The sequence below is a fragment of the Hermetia illucens genome, chromosome 2, assembly GCF_905115235.1.
Source record: "Hermetia illucens chromosome 2, iHerIll2.2.curated.20191125, whole genome shotgun sequence".
NCBI classification, from domain to species: domain Eukaryota; kingdom Metazoa; phylum Arthropoda; class Insecta; order Diptera; family Stratiomyidae; genus Hermetia; species Hermetia illucens.
The window spans coordinates 87,591,765-87,605,325 of record NC_051850.1 but is presented as its reverse complement, the minus strand read 5'-3'; the positions used below and the strand labels follow the sequence as shown (position 1 = coordinate 87,605,325).

The 13,561-nt window shown below is 41.8% G+C and overlaps 1 protein-coding gene across 10 annotated transcripts in view; it reads left to right on the top strand.

Annotated features, from left to right (window-relative positions):
• Positions 1 to 13,561, top strand: part of LOC119650260 — a 286,586-nt gene that overhangs the window by 184,799 nt on the left and 88,226 nt on the right. The window contains exon 1 of one of the 10 annotated variants that reach the window (XM_038052866.1): positions 9,082 to 9,632. The exons of the other annotated variants lie outside the window; for them this stretch is intronic. Coding sequence (XP_037908794.1) covers positions 9,555 to 9,632 — 78 coding nt within the window. The 5' untranslated portion in view covers positions 9,082 to 9,554. Of the gene's footprint in view, positions 1 to 9,081; positions 9,633 to 13,561 lie in introns of those variants that run through there. 10 annotated transcript variants of the gene reach the window in all.

Sequence of the window (13,561 nt, the reverse complement as noted above, 5' to 3'; positions counted from 1 at the left end):
TTTTGGTTTCAAAAGTAGAGGTCGCAACTCTGAAAGGACATTGAAGAGGCGCTTAACTGTGCGCCCTTCCAAAAGCTCTGGGATGCCGCCAGAGAGCATGGGATCGATTAAACTTTAATTAAGTGACGCCTTCTACACCGATCGCTCAAAAACAGAACTGGGTTCTGCAGTAGAAGTATACCTTTGGAATAAAAACAAGAAGTGGGTTTTTCCTTTGAGACAATATACACCAGCATGTCAGGCTGAAGTGTATGCGGTCCTAAGGGCGGTAACCTGGATGATTGACGAGCGTTTGAAAGGCAAGCGCATCGCAATCTTTAGCGATAGTCAAGCTACATTGAGGGCGTTGAGCAGTTCTTTGATCACTTCGAAAATGGTTCAGGAATGTAGAAATCGAATGAACTTTGTTTCTAGATTCAACACAGCGGAACTATTCCGGGTAGCCGATCATTGTGGTGTAGAGGGAAATGAAATCTCAAACTTTTCCTGTCAGAACCAAACAACCATGCTGCAATACTGCATATTTTGTCGAAAAACAGGAAGACTTGCAGAAGCATTGTGGGCATTCTGACTGGCCATAATTCACTAGCTACACACATCTTCAGAATAGGAATTCTCCAAAGTGATATACGTGACCTTCCTGTAATGAGGGAGCAGAACATTTTCCTGACCTTCCTGTAATGAGGGAGCAGAACATTTTTTTTGTGAATGCTCCGCCTATGGACGCGTCAGGTATCAGATTTTTGGTCTTGCTGTGCTATAACTGCAGCGTTTAGCATCACATCCACAAATGGAAATCCTGCGATACATAAACGAATCCGAGATATTCCCTTAGACGGGGAATCGAGTACAATCGACCACTAAGATCTTCTTCTTCAGTCGCTCCAGGTCAGTTCTGCTATTAGGCGCAACATTACCTGCATTAAGCAGTGTATAGGGCGCTGGAGATTGAATATCCCGTTTGACAGCGTCCATAACAAGAAGGAAAAAGGAGTGGCGAGGTGATGAACATCGACGGAGACACAAAGCGGATCGTGGTAAACTAACAATTTTTCGGATCGTGGTAGAACAAGTTAACCTAACACACGAGTTCTTCTGCTACTAGATATTGCCGCTGAGTATAACCCTAGATCCATAAATACAATATAGAGAGGTTGACGCTTCTCATGATGTTTCTGCATGGGTAACCGCGCAGCGTTTATTATATCAGTAATTCCGCACTTCTTGACCAACCCGGCTTGATTCACTGTTATTTTTTCACTGTGGTGAATATAACTGTCAATGCGTTCAAAATCTTAGTAAATATTACTACGTAGTGGCTTTACGTAGATGTCCACTTGAATATCGAGACTTCAGCAACTTTGTTTACGTAAAAACCTGGGAATCCCGTAGCCCCCTTTGCTTGTAACCTCGAGAATTTCGTAATCCGAATCCTTTGCTATTTGCAATTTGACAACAAAATTAATTAAGGCGGTAAAGAAAAGCCTTTATCGCATGTGATAAGATTGGTAATCCAATATATTTCGGAGTGATCGTAAATCAAGTAATATTTCCTGGAAACATACAACAGTTTAGATTAGTTTGATTGGAGAAGTCGAAGCTCCCACTATCCCCTACGCAACGGCCGCCCACCTACGTTGTTCGCAGGTTTATGCGAATTAATCCTAGGCAGAGAGTGCACAGGTTCTTCGTTGGAGCGTTTTTGAGGTATCTTCGTCTAAGGTCTGAGGAATTCAATTTCTCCATTCACCTGTGATTTTTTATAACTTAAAAGCATACAAAGGATGGCTTGATGCCCAATGATAGCTCTAGGTCAACCATGCGAAAGCAAATCCTTGGCGAGTGCCCGGGCTATTTTATGCCGATGTTAGTAAGAAAACCTCCCAGCCTATTGGCTCTGCCTCCTATGCGCGGTGCACTGCTTAGTCGCTTCCAGGTGTGTTTGACTGTTCAGAAGGCCAAGGTGTTCCAGAGCCACAGCCCTATTACCTTCCCCAGTTGGAAGCCAGAGGAGGAATTGGTTGAACTACGGCAGCTCAGAAACCCTCTTCAGGACGAGTCAGGCACGTACCCACATGTCTTTGAGGGAGCAACAGTACTGCCTGAGCCAATCTTTCGTACTTGAACTTCCGTCGGTAAATTGTAGCCATAACACTTGACATTCCAAGCCTAACGACTCAAAGCTAACCTTGATACCCTATAATGCAGTCCTTACATCTGGGAGGGTTTTTTCCTACACTGTTCCCACCGCTCACTGCCGTAATCTGATGGGCTGGTGACGTCATAACCTCTACGATGTGATAAACAAATAGTTATGTATTTCAGTCAACTCCTGGGATTCCAAATTTCTACAGAAGAAGCTGAGCCACACTACACTAAACTGGGTGAACCATTTTCTACCATTTCTAGAGAGTCCTCGTCAACATTGAAGTAAAAACAGTTCAAGCCCATTTCTTCTAGTGTCGTCATCCAAGAAGAAGGCATGCGTGGAGTGTAAAGGAATTATAAATATTTCTGCACAATTTTCCTTAGCCGATCGCTCGTCTCCAAACTGTGAAGAAAAAGTACTTGCGTTATAACTGTTGAAGGCAGACCATAGCAGAAAGGACTCTTCACTACGTTGTTAAGAAAAATGTTTGCAATGACCTAACATTTGCAATGATCAGAATCGAGGCTTTTGTTTCACCCAAGAGGACTCTCCTAGTTGCAGGACAAAAAATATAGCATCTTGAGGGCGGGTCTATTTTAATTAAGATCGCAGTTTCATTCTACGCATCTTCATTGGTATTGGTTCTCATTTGTGGGACACTTTCGACATACAAATTTTGCAGCTTGGTGCCAAAATCAATCTTAGAAGGCGGCGTTCCGAATAATATCGCAATGTCACTTTCTCAACTTCCTATTGCATTTGTGTATGTATATATTGGTTGTTTGCAGTTAGTTGCTTAGTTGTATGGATTCGGATTGATGCGCAGGACGCATTGCAATCTTGACTCGGCCTCAAACCGGACGATTCATTTTTTGTCCCGCATTTTTAAACTAGTTTCACCTCCCGTGTATAGTCTTCTTAGTTTCACCATTGATTATAGCATACCAGCGCGTCAGAATTAATTGACATTGCATCATGGCCTATTGCATGGAATGTTTCACTTGCAGATCCTTCAGCCAATCACCCTAGTCGAATTGAAATTCTTTTTGACGTTAAAAACTATTTAACACCACTTTATGTGGGGAAAAAGTTACGGACTGAATACTGTGTTCCGGTGATCTACGATCTACGATCGAGTAGCACATTCTGGTAGCCCACTTTTAACTGCGGCATTTACAGTTATGATTACTGAGATTTCAAGAGAAGGTATATACAGCAATTCTGAAAATTGGATCACAAACAACACCAGTTGAGGAACACCCCTTCATCCTGGTTGCGTTAATGCGCGAAGCAATTTCATAACGCAGTTCCCCATTGGCTAATAGTGTTGACCCGAGGTATTTAAATCGCTGAGTTTCATGGGGATCGGTCATCAAAAATTCAGTTTTGTTTAAATTCAATCTGAGACCGTGTTGCATGAGGCGATCATTCCATTTTTGCACAAGTCGCTCGAGACAATTTTTGCTATTAGATGCTAAGAAAACATCATCTGCATAAAGTAGTGTATAGGGGCGCTAGACTTTGGATGTCCTGTGTGACGATGTCCATTCCAAGATCAAAGAGGAGTGGTAAGAAGGCGCTTCCTTGATGAACACCAACAGAGACACGACGCGGTTTTGACCCACCCCCCGTACTTCGAACTTTACTTTTCGGATCGTGGTAGAGCAATTGAACCCAGCGCACGAGTTCTTCTGGCAATGAGTGTTGTCGTAAAGCATACCAGACCGTGTGGTACACGGTCAAACGCTTTCTCTAGATCCAAAAATGTAATGTAAAGAAGGCGATGCTTCTCACGGAGATTCTCCATGAGTAACCGCGCAGCATGTATTGCGTCAATAGTTCCGCAGTTTTTGACAAATCTGGCTTGATTCACGGATATTTCAACGATTTCGCGAATAAGGTTGTCAAAAATGCTTTATTAGCATATGTATATATATGTACACATGTCAAAATGGAGTTTCACTTTTTGTGGCACACATTTTGTGCCCTATCTTCCTATGTTTCACCCAATATCAGAAAAAGATCAGTTTCATTTGATACTCCACATGACCACGCTCTGTGAAAAGAAAATTTACACCCGCTCTTCGCATGTATTGGAAGCCCCACTTAAAATTCAACACAAAATGGCACCACTCGCTGCATATAAAAGGAAGCGCAGACCATATGTTTTCACCAAATTTCGTAACAATCGAATGTGGCAGATAGATGGACAGACCGGTATTGAACCGATTTTAAAAAGATTTTGTGTTTATACAAAACCTTTAAAAAGCAAGGAGACGTTATGCGTAAGATGACTCCCCTAGATAACTTTCCGGCCAAGCGGCAGTAAGGTGACCAAGAGAATAATGTCCTCTGAGATAGCGTATCTATTCGACCCATTAGGGAAAATAAGCCTAGTGGTGACTAAAGCGAAAATATGCCTTCAAGTATAAAGTGGCTAGATAAAAATGGTAGTTATTCCATTTGTTATGCTTCTGTGAAAATTGTCAAAGTTGCTAATGTCGTTCAGAAGTCAAAATATTCGGTAAACTTTGATTTTTCGCGTTTGTGGAACGTGTCAAAATTAATGAAAAATATTTCCGAAATTCTAGCTGTGAATTTCATTGTGAACTCGGTCCACACTATGCTTTTAGTACGGAAATAATTCGAACCACCGCCAACCACCAAAGTTAGAGCATGAGAACACTCTTTCGGTTCTTAAACCACGAACCAAACAAAGATTGATCCGATATTAAGAAGCTGAGGCACCAATATTGTAGCGGACCCAGAAACGTCGATCGGGCGCCGACCAGCTGAATAGGGCATCCCCAGAGAGTGAACCCGGTTGGAGTCAGGCCTGTGACCTTTTAAAATTATGCTGACGTAGAAATTGAGCCCCGACGACTATAGACAACGCCATGAATTCGCTAAGTGGGCACTGGAAATCTAGGTCAAAGAGCCGCATTTGGACCTTCTTCCCGGACAGGGGTCATTTTTGACTCAAAAGCTACGTAAGTGAGCATAATTGCCGTTATTGAAGCGATCAAAATTCTCAAATGTTAGACAAAACACCAATGCAGTTAATACAATCACAAAGATTCACACTTTGGTGCGCTTTATGAAATGAGGGAGAAGGCACCGTTACCGTCAATGGTCCTCGGTATAAAAAGATGTTAATCGTTGTTGACAACAGCATTGTATGTCTTGTATGGTACAGCAAACTTCTTCTCGTGATGTGATGTTAACTCATATCTGCGAACAACAGTGCTATCTCTCCTTATGCTCTCTGAGAAGGCTGCGGACTCTCAGGGCCATCGGCATATCCATCGTATATTAAACTTGCTTGCTTCCGTGTTTGCGAATTTGCAAGCATCTGCGCCCGCACGCATATAATAGAACGGATCATATCACGCCAGCTATGAGAATGTGATGACTATGTTTCTGTCCACCGGGGGAGTATCTTCCTGTGCACTAGAAAAAGAAAATTCCTTCTTTAAGGCATTTGGTGAGGGTACTCACGAATGGGTAAACTCATCGATTTGCATCATCGTTTACATTTCTTTCTTTTTTTTCGCAGCCTTTTCATCACCACCTAGCAGGTTTCATCCTATAACGTTATGCAACAAACAAAATCTTTTACTTTTCTCGGTAGCCTGGCAATTACTTTAATGCTTCCCCTCGATCGTTGCTACCGGGTTTCATTCTGAGCCTCTAGTAAAATCTCCTGCACCGAAAACATGCAGCTCGAAGTATTTCATTATTTGACTAGTAGTTGGGTGGCCTACTGGGAGGTAGTACTCCTTTGGTCATGGTTGCATCGTATGTTTCCGTGACCCATTTAGGAACCTTTATGACATTTATTATGGTCGCACCTGTAAGAGATGTTTCTGTGTAAAACGCCGTATATGGTTGCCACTCATCCCTTGGTATGGTATAGTGCACCAACCACACCTATGCGCCACCGTTGGAGGTTAACTGAAATACGTTTCAACTTCCAGCAAAACTTCGAAAAACGATTACACTCTTCCCCTGCTATTTTGCCCCGAGGGATCCACTTATCGTCCCTCTTTTGAAGGTGGATTCCATTGCATGGCGTAGACTGCAATACAATTGTCGCTCCCATTTAATGTGTGAACTATCCACTGCCTCTTACGATTTCCAAACACATCGCATACGGAAGCAATAGGCCAATGTACTCCGATTATACGACGCACACAGTTCGATGCCACTGCCGACAGAAACCATGCTTCCTAGATATACGAATTGATCGACGTCTTTGATGTTCAGCCCATTAATGCAAATATGGAGACTGCGATTTTGGTTTTACCTAGCCCATCTCTACCTGTCTCTCTTTCCAAATTTACAGCCGTTTGGCCAAGTTCCCGGTGACAGAGCAAAAATATGCCACCAGCGTAGTCGAGGTGTCAAGGTGCATTGAACTCTTCCACGTCCTCTGGGCAAAGTAGTAAGAAGAACATCCCCGATAACAGAAGAAATAATATCGGTAACAAGATGCAACCCTGGCGGACTCCGCTTTCGACCTCAAAATTCTTCGAGATTTTACCTCGATGCAGCGCCATTATACTCGTATGTGGGCCTCCTGCGTCGAACACGCCAAACATACGGTCTGTTCATTATCTAAAGCTTTCTCGAAATCGACGAAGAGCAGGTGCAGCGAAGATTTAAATTTCGCACTCCGTTACAAAGTGGTCCGGAGATGTTGATGTTGTCAATGCAGGCGGATCCAAAGCGGGAACCAGCCTCTGTCGATCAAGCTTTTCAAATGAACGTTAATGCGTTGCAAGATTATTTGAGCTATTACCCCCTCCAATTGTCACACTCGAAACGGATGCCCTTTGGAACGTTACTATTCCCTTTTTTCACTCTTTGACAAAGGTCTCGGAATCCCGGGATTCCCGTAGGAGTGGAAGTAGTAAATCTACAGTAACTGCAGATGCAGCGATAAATAACTTTGCAGGGGAACTGTCAAGTCCAGCGGCTTTACTTTGTTTGAGTGCATAGATGGACGAAATGATTTCTCTTCTTCTTGGACGAATTGTCCGCTTTCGAATGTTACGGTGACTGGCCATTTCATCCACGAGAGGAAGAACGTCGTCTAATGTAATATGGTTAAGACCCGTGGTGCTTAAGTGTTCTATCCACCTCTTCAGTTTCTCATCATTGTGGGTGAGAAGTCTACCGTTGACGTCGTTCACAGGACTATAGAAAGGTTCGCGACCATATGCAAGTTCTTTCGTGATACGGTATACACTTTTGAAATCATTATATTCTGCGGTATCTTCCGCTCCCCTGACCAACACAATAACCAATTCCCTTTGTCTTTACGAACATTACGTTGAACTTCCCGGGATTTCGTACCATATCGGAGTTTGAGCGCATCCCGCCCGCCACCACTCACAGCGGTCTGTAGCGTATCTGATGCCCAATCAGATACGCTCTACCACTGTCGCGCGGCAGCTAGTTCACACAAGCAGTCGATGTTGAACTTAGGGGTCGATTGCTCTTGAGAATTAGCAAACGCAACACGCAAGCGAACGAAGATGGTGATCTCTTTCGAGGCTGATGTTAGTGCCTCTCCTCTTAGGCAGATTCAGGTGACAACTCCTAAATCGCTTGCTGATCGTAAAGTGGTCAATTTGATTGTTCGTACAGTATCGAACAGTTGAAACTCAACTAACTTTATGACAAGTTCTGTGCTCGGCGAAAACTATAGAAATCCATTAAACCTGGCACCATTATCGTTACGGTCGACAGGACCATACTTTCCCATCACATGTCTGGGCAAGGTGCTGCCAGATCCCACCTTGGCATTCAGATCACCCATCACTATCACAATGTCACTATTAGGTAGCTTCTCCTGAATTGCGTGTAATTGCTAATAGGAAGCATCCTTCTTCACTATATCGGAAGCCTCCGTTGTAGCATTGTACAATTGTGATCCTCCTTAACCTGGACTCGAATCTCGCAGTCAGATTCCGGCGGCCAGGTCGAAATAGCGCAACTTACGGTAGCCGCCAGAAGCAACCCGATTCCGGATTCACGTCTACAATCACTTGACATACAGTAGCACATTGCAACTCCAGAGTTCCTCATGTTATTTCACTGTCTAGCTTATATTGCTGGAACTCTCACTCGAGCTGGAGAAAACGAGCATTCCGGAGACGCTAGATACCGTTGTCGAGAAGCGTGCACACATTCCAGAAACCAATCATAATTCGGCGTGGTGAGTCGCAAAAGCGAATGAATCACGATTAAAATGACAAATATAAAGCAAAAATATTGTTGTCATCAGTAGGGTTGATTTATCTAATTTAATTTGATTTATATTTGTGCATGCTCTCTCCTTGATGAAGATATAATTATAAAATTCAATAACAGGTCTTACCCCGATTTACTCCGCGCAGCACGATTAGTCGAGGTAGCAAAACGTTGGTACCTTTACAATTCAATATGCGCCTGTATATGTTATTCTATGCTTGCCAATCTTAATCTATTAGTGAAAGTTTAACGGTTGTGTGAAAAAACTAAACAGATTGTCAAGTAAAATTTGTTGGGTAACAACCCTAGAACATAAAGTTTCATTTGGCCTCCGTATGGTTTTTCCAAGAAAATATTTTTCGATGTTTTTCGGCAGTTTCTGTGCTTCAACCAAAACAACGACTAGCAAATATCCAAATCAACTTGTGCTTCGCATCCAAAGCTACTTTTTCAAAAGTCCATTTCATGGCTTGAACCATGAAGAGCATTTCTGCACCTACAAATAGTGGATCTTCTTACCAAGGAGATATCAGTACTTGAGAATCTAATTTATCGATTACTACGCGGGGAACTCCAATAATTCAATGCGCATTCCCTTAGTTGCTTCCCCTTTGGAATAGGGTGTTCAGCGATTGTACAACTTTTGTTGCCTGGCAAGCATAACCAGTAGCAGTAATTCATTGAAACCGTTCGCTGTACAGTTTACTTGCATCCCTTAAGCGGATCTCCTTCGCATATTCCCCATTTCAACCCCGACGCTGGAATCCCATCCACTCCCCGTTCCGTCCGAAGCTCTCCCTCTTTCAAGGCTCTTTCATGTCCTGCAGATTTTCCTTCATGTCGCCGCTTGCACACATGAGTATCATTCTTACGTGTACGACGCAAAATTTGTGTCTCGGAAATTTGTTGTAATTATTCTAGTTGAAAATTGAAGTAAAACGATTTGAAGTCCTGTGTAAAGTGATTCAATAGTGAAAGTTAAGAAAACTCACAAGTTAAGTGAAGAATTGGTGAAAATAGAGAACCGATGAATGAAGGCCTTTTGAAAAATGATCAATGATGGCTGAATAGAGTTTTCCTCGCAAGAAAAACGGAATAAAACCGGACTAGCAGGGATAATTGGCCACCTAAGCGGTGCCTGGACAATATGGATGAATGCCAAAACCTTATGATCGATATAGAAGAATTCGAGGACGCAATAGATGACGAGGAAACTTTAAACATGGTGAGTCCTGCCCATATGAAAAAATTGCAAGATTTGAAAACGTGATTCATCATTGCCACCAATTTGGAGTCGTTTCTTCCGCGACCTTTTAAAGGACCTGTTTTCTCAGCCACCTACTCGCCATTTGGGTGCTCCTTTGTTTCACTGAACCTCAGTTTAAGTATAAGACGCTCTGGAGTCCTTGTCGATTGTACATAAAACTTTCTAATCCCATTGACGTAAATATATGTGGAAGTTGATATGTGCTTAAAAGTGGTGTATATGGAGGTGCACCTTACATGCCCAGTAGACACGGAAAGGACGAAAATTACCGGTATTGATTTCCCCTTTGCAATGGACAGGCATTTCATGATAAAAAACAATTCAACTCGTAAATGAATAACGTCTACCTGAAAATTGAATGGAATGGAGATTCAGTGATACATCGAAGGTGACATTGTAATGCATTTTCTTGCTTTTTCTTTAAGAAGCTACATTGGATTCGCTCGGCTGCATTTTTTTTGCTGCTGACAAGCCACATCTAAATTGGAAAATTAGATTTTTTGGTTAGAAGCTTAAGAGTAGAATTAATATCAACACGGTTAAAAGAACTGAACATGTTTTCTATTTTTCCAAGGACCTACACCCTCCCATGTACATCTAATGACAGGATTTCATCTCAAATTTATAAAAGTTGCTTATAATCAGCTACTAGCTGGCACCGGCATCGCTGCCTAATATAGAATACTCCAAAATAGAAAGGAAAATTTGAATTATTAAACGGGTGCGGCCTGGGATTCATTGGATTACCTCCACCTTGACCCTCTCAATCTTTTGCCCTGGTTGCCGCAAAAGGTTCAATTTGTGTGTAATCAACTCTGCCATTCATTTTTAATATGCACGTCTGCTTCATGATGTTGGCAGTCCTTCAGAATCGTTTTGCTCTGCAATTGCTCAGTCCTAACCAAGTGGGCAAGCCTAATTTGCACAGATTATTATTAAAAGTATAAATGCATGAAAGATGATAATGAATCCAAAGGTCATGTAATAAAGCTGGGATACCTAATTAATGAAATAAGGAATTGTATCGAGAACTCGCCTACACATAGATAACTAAAAGTGGACCGTAATTGATGCATACAATTCTACAATTGAGTGAAATACAATGTACATACATATGCACATATCGACGTATGCAATATGCTTTCTTATTACATATGGCCTAGTTTTTGTCTAACATGTTTTTTTAAAAAAAAATCAACATAAATATAAATGTTGTGTTACTGCACTGAGGCAGAAGCGTATAGTGCAAATCAATACGTTCATACCATATGTGTACAGCGACTAGCATTGTTCCACTGCGTCCTCTCAGGCCTTTTGATAGACGTTCTTTCGCTCCCATTCACTGTTCCCAGTGGTTTTAGTTTGAAATTCTCGTCTGCAGCCAACTAAACCAGTTGAACCAATGCAGATTTTTTTAAAATTTTCTCGTTACATTTTAATGCTTGATGTCACTATATCTTTGGCTAAAATAAACGTTCACAGCTGTTTATCTATGATAATATTCTTTATTTGTTGGAGACATTATGTTACAACAATGCTTTAGTTTGAAAGTTTGCCAACTTGTTTCAAGTTGGCTGTAAGTTTCCAAGTGTGAGTTGGAATACCACATATTGGAAACTAATAAGTATCTTTCAATGCATGCACACAATTTTCTAATGAATCTTAATGAAAATGTCAATCAGTATCAATGATTCCCCCACTCTCATTGAATCCCCAAAGTGTTCAAGGAAAATATCAAACCACTTCTCTAAGACATTCAGGTGTCAGTGAAAACGAGATCAGATGTCTGTGATTATAGGCAACACAGCTATCAGGTCCTAAAATAAAATTCATTTGTCAAAATCGTCGAAATTACGTCAGGAGTGAGCCCGTCTTATTACGTGATTTATACTATACTATACTTTATCATTTCTCAATTATGTAGTTTTCAACTTTAAACGCTGTACATAACAAAAACCCCGGGAGAATTTGTAGCTTCTGGTATATGTTATCCATTGTAACTGAGATCTAAAATTTAAAATTTGTATATAACTAACAAAACTCGGCAAATGTGGTTCTGCCTGCTTATATTTGCAGAAGTGAGCCGATGTATTCTCGCCCGGTTATTTGCGGTTGGCCACCTTGCGAGGGTCCTATGGTGATTATGGTTCCACCCATGTCGAGGCCGAGCTTAAGCTTGGTGTTGCTCGGTGCAACTCGGGTGCCGTGCTCCTCATTTGCGGCAGAAATGTTACATAGACCTTGTATCCACAGCTGTGAATGCTGGTCATGGCGGAGCTCCGGTTGTGGTCGCCAAATCAATCCTTACCAAAAAGGATAGTGAGAGGTATTTACGTTAAACCCGTAGAACCTTCATGTTGTGGGTGTCAAATTATTAAATTTTACAATATTCATCGCTCCAAACAATCCCATTTGAAAGCATGTATCGTATTTCCGAGTAGTACAAGGGTGCAAGAAATGTTGGATTCTTGGGTAGGTCCAGCAATATATGCGCTAGAAATGACTTTGGCGATTCAGCTGGTTTGACAAAAATCCAATTATTATTAACAAAATTATAGAAGGTAAAAATTGTGTTTTTGAAGTGAATTTATGGCATTCTAAGGTGTGTATGACGTCATCATCATATAAAGTAAACTTGTATGAACGACGGAGCTGGAGTTTTGAAATACATATGCCATTGTCAAATTGTTAGAGCTTATATATTTAGTTAAAAAAGCCCACGGACCCTCTTCCCGCCCAACCGGACCGAGAGGCGACCAACATAAAGATGGGTTGAAGGCAATATCCTAAGGCCCGCATCACAGCGATGATGCGCTTTAACGCAACGTGTGTGCGACCATGCGAAAATATATTGCTACATCCCGATTGTCGCAAACACTTCAAGCAATGACGCGGTGGTTCTACACTACAGAGACATGGATCTTAAATAGAAGACAGTACGGATCAAGACTGAAACCCACTAAGTCAGATTGTTACCGGGCAGGACTCTTCGGACTATAGCACAGGTTGCAACGATAACCGCTTTTTACATCTCCATGTACAGTCCAGCCTTAAGATAGAGCGTTTTCAGCGCGGGACTAATTACGTCGCTGAAATTACCACTGGGACTACTTCGATCTTTTGTAGTCTCCAAGTATGCTTCATATCGTCTGCCAAGGGGACGTAGTCCCGGATTTTTTCTTGCTATTTTTCAACAGTGTTCCGGTCCAACGGTACGGCTACATCGATTATGAAGCACGGTGGTTCGTCCTTGAGAAGTAGAACCAGATCAGGTCTGTTATGATTAACACTATCGTCGATGGCAATAGTGTGATCCCACAGTAGTTTGACCCGATCATTTTCCAAGATTCTCTGCGGAGTATACTTATAATACGGAAAGTAAGTTGCCACTAAGTTATACTTCAACGCAAGGTTTTAATGGAGAATCTTGCAGACGGAGTTATGACGATTGGTGTACTCGGTATTGCTCACCATCCTGCACGCAGATGTTATGTGCTGAATGGTTTTCTCTTCACAGTTGCATAACCTACAAACTGGAGTTGGTGATTGAGGAGTCGTGGCGAATGTACCGTTTATAATTTTTTGTTGGGAGCGAAGCATCCTGAATTGAAGTTAGGAATTGTTAAGTCTCATAGATAAGTACACCATTAGTCAAACATTTGTTGGAGGCTTTGATGTCAATGCCTGACAACAACAAATTTTTTATATAATCTCCGTGAATGGGTTTCTCTTTCCACATGTCGATCTTCTATTGGACTGAAGTAACATTCGACGTGGGATCCCATTCTCTGCTTCACAAGTTCAAAGGAGATAATTTATTATCTGCCATGACGGTAGCCTGATGTATTTGGCTAGAAGATTATTTTTCGAAGAAAAACTGACGAAGA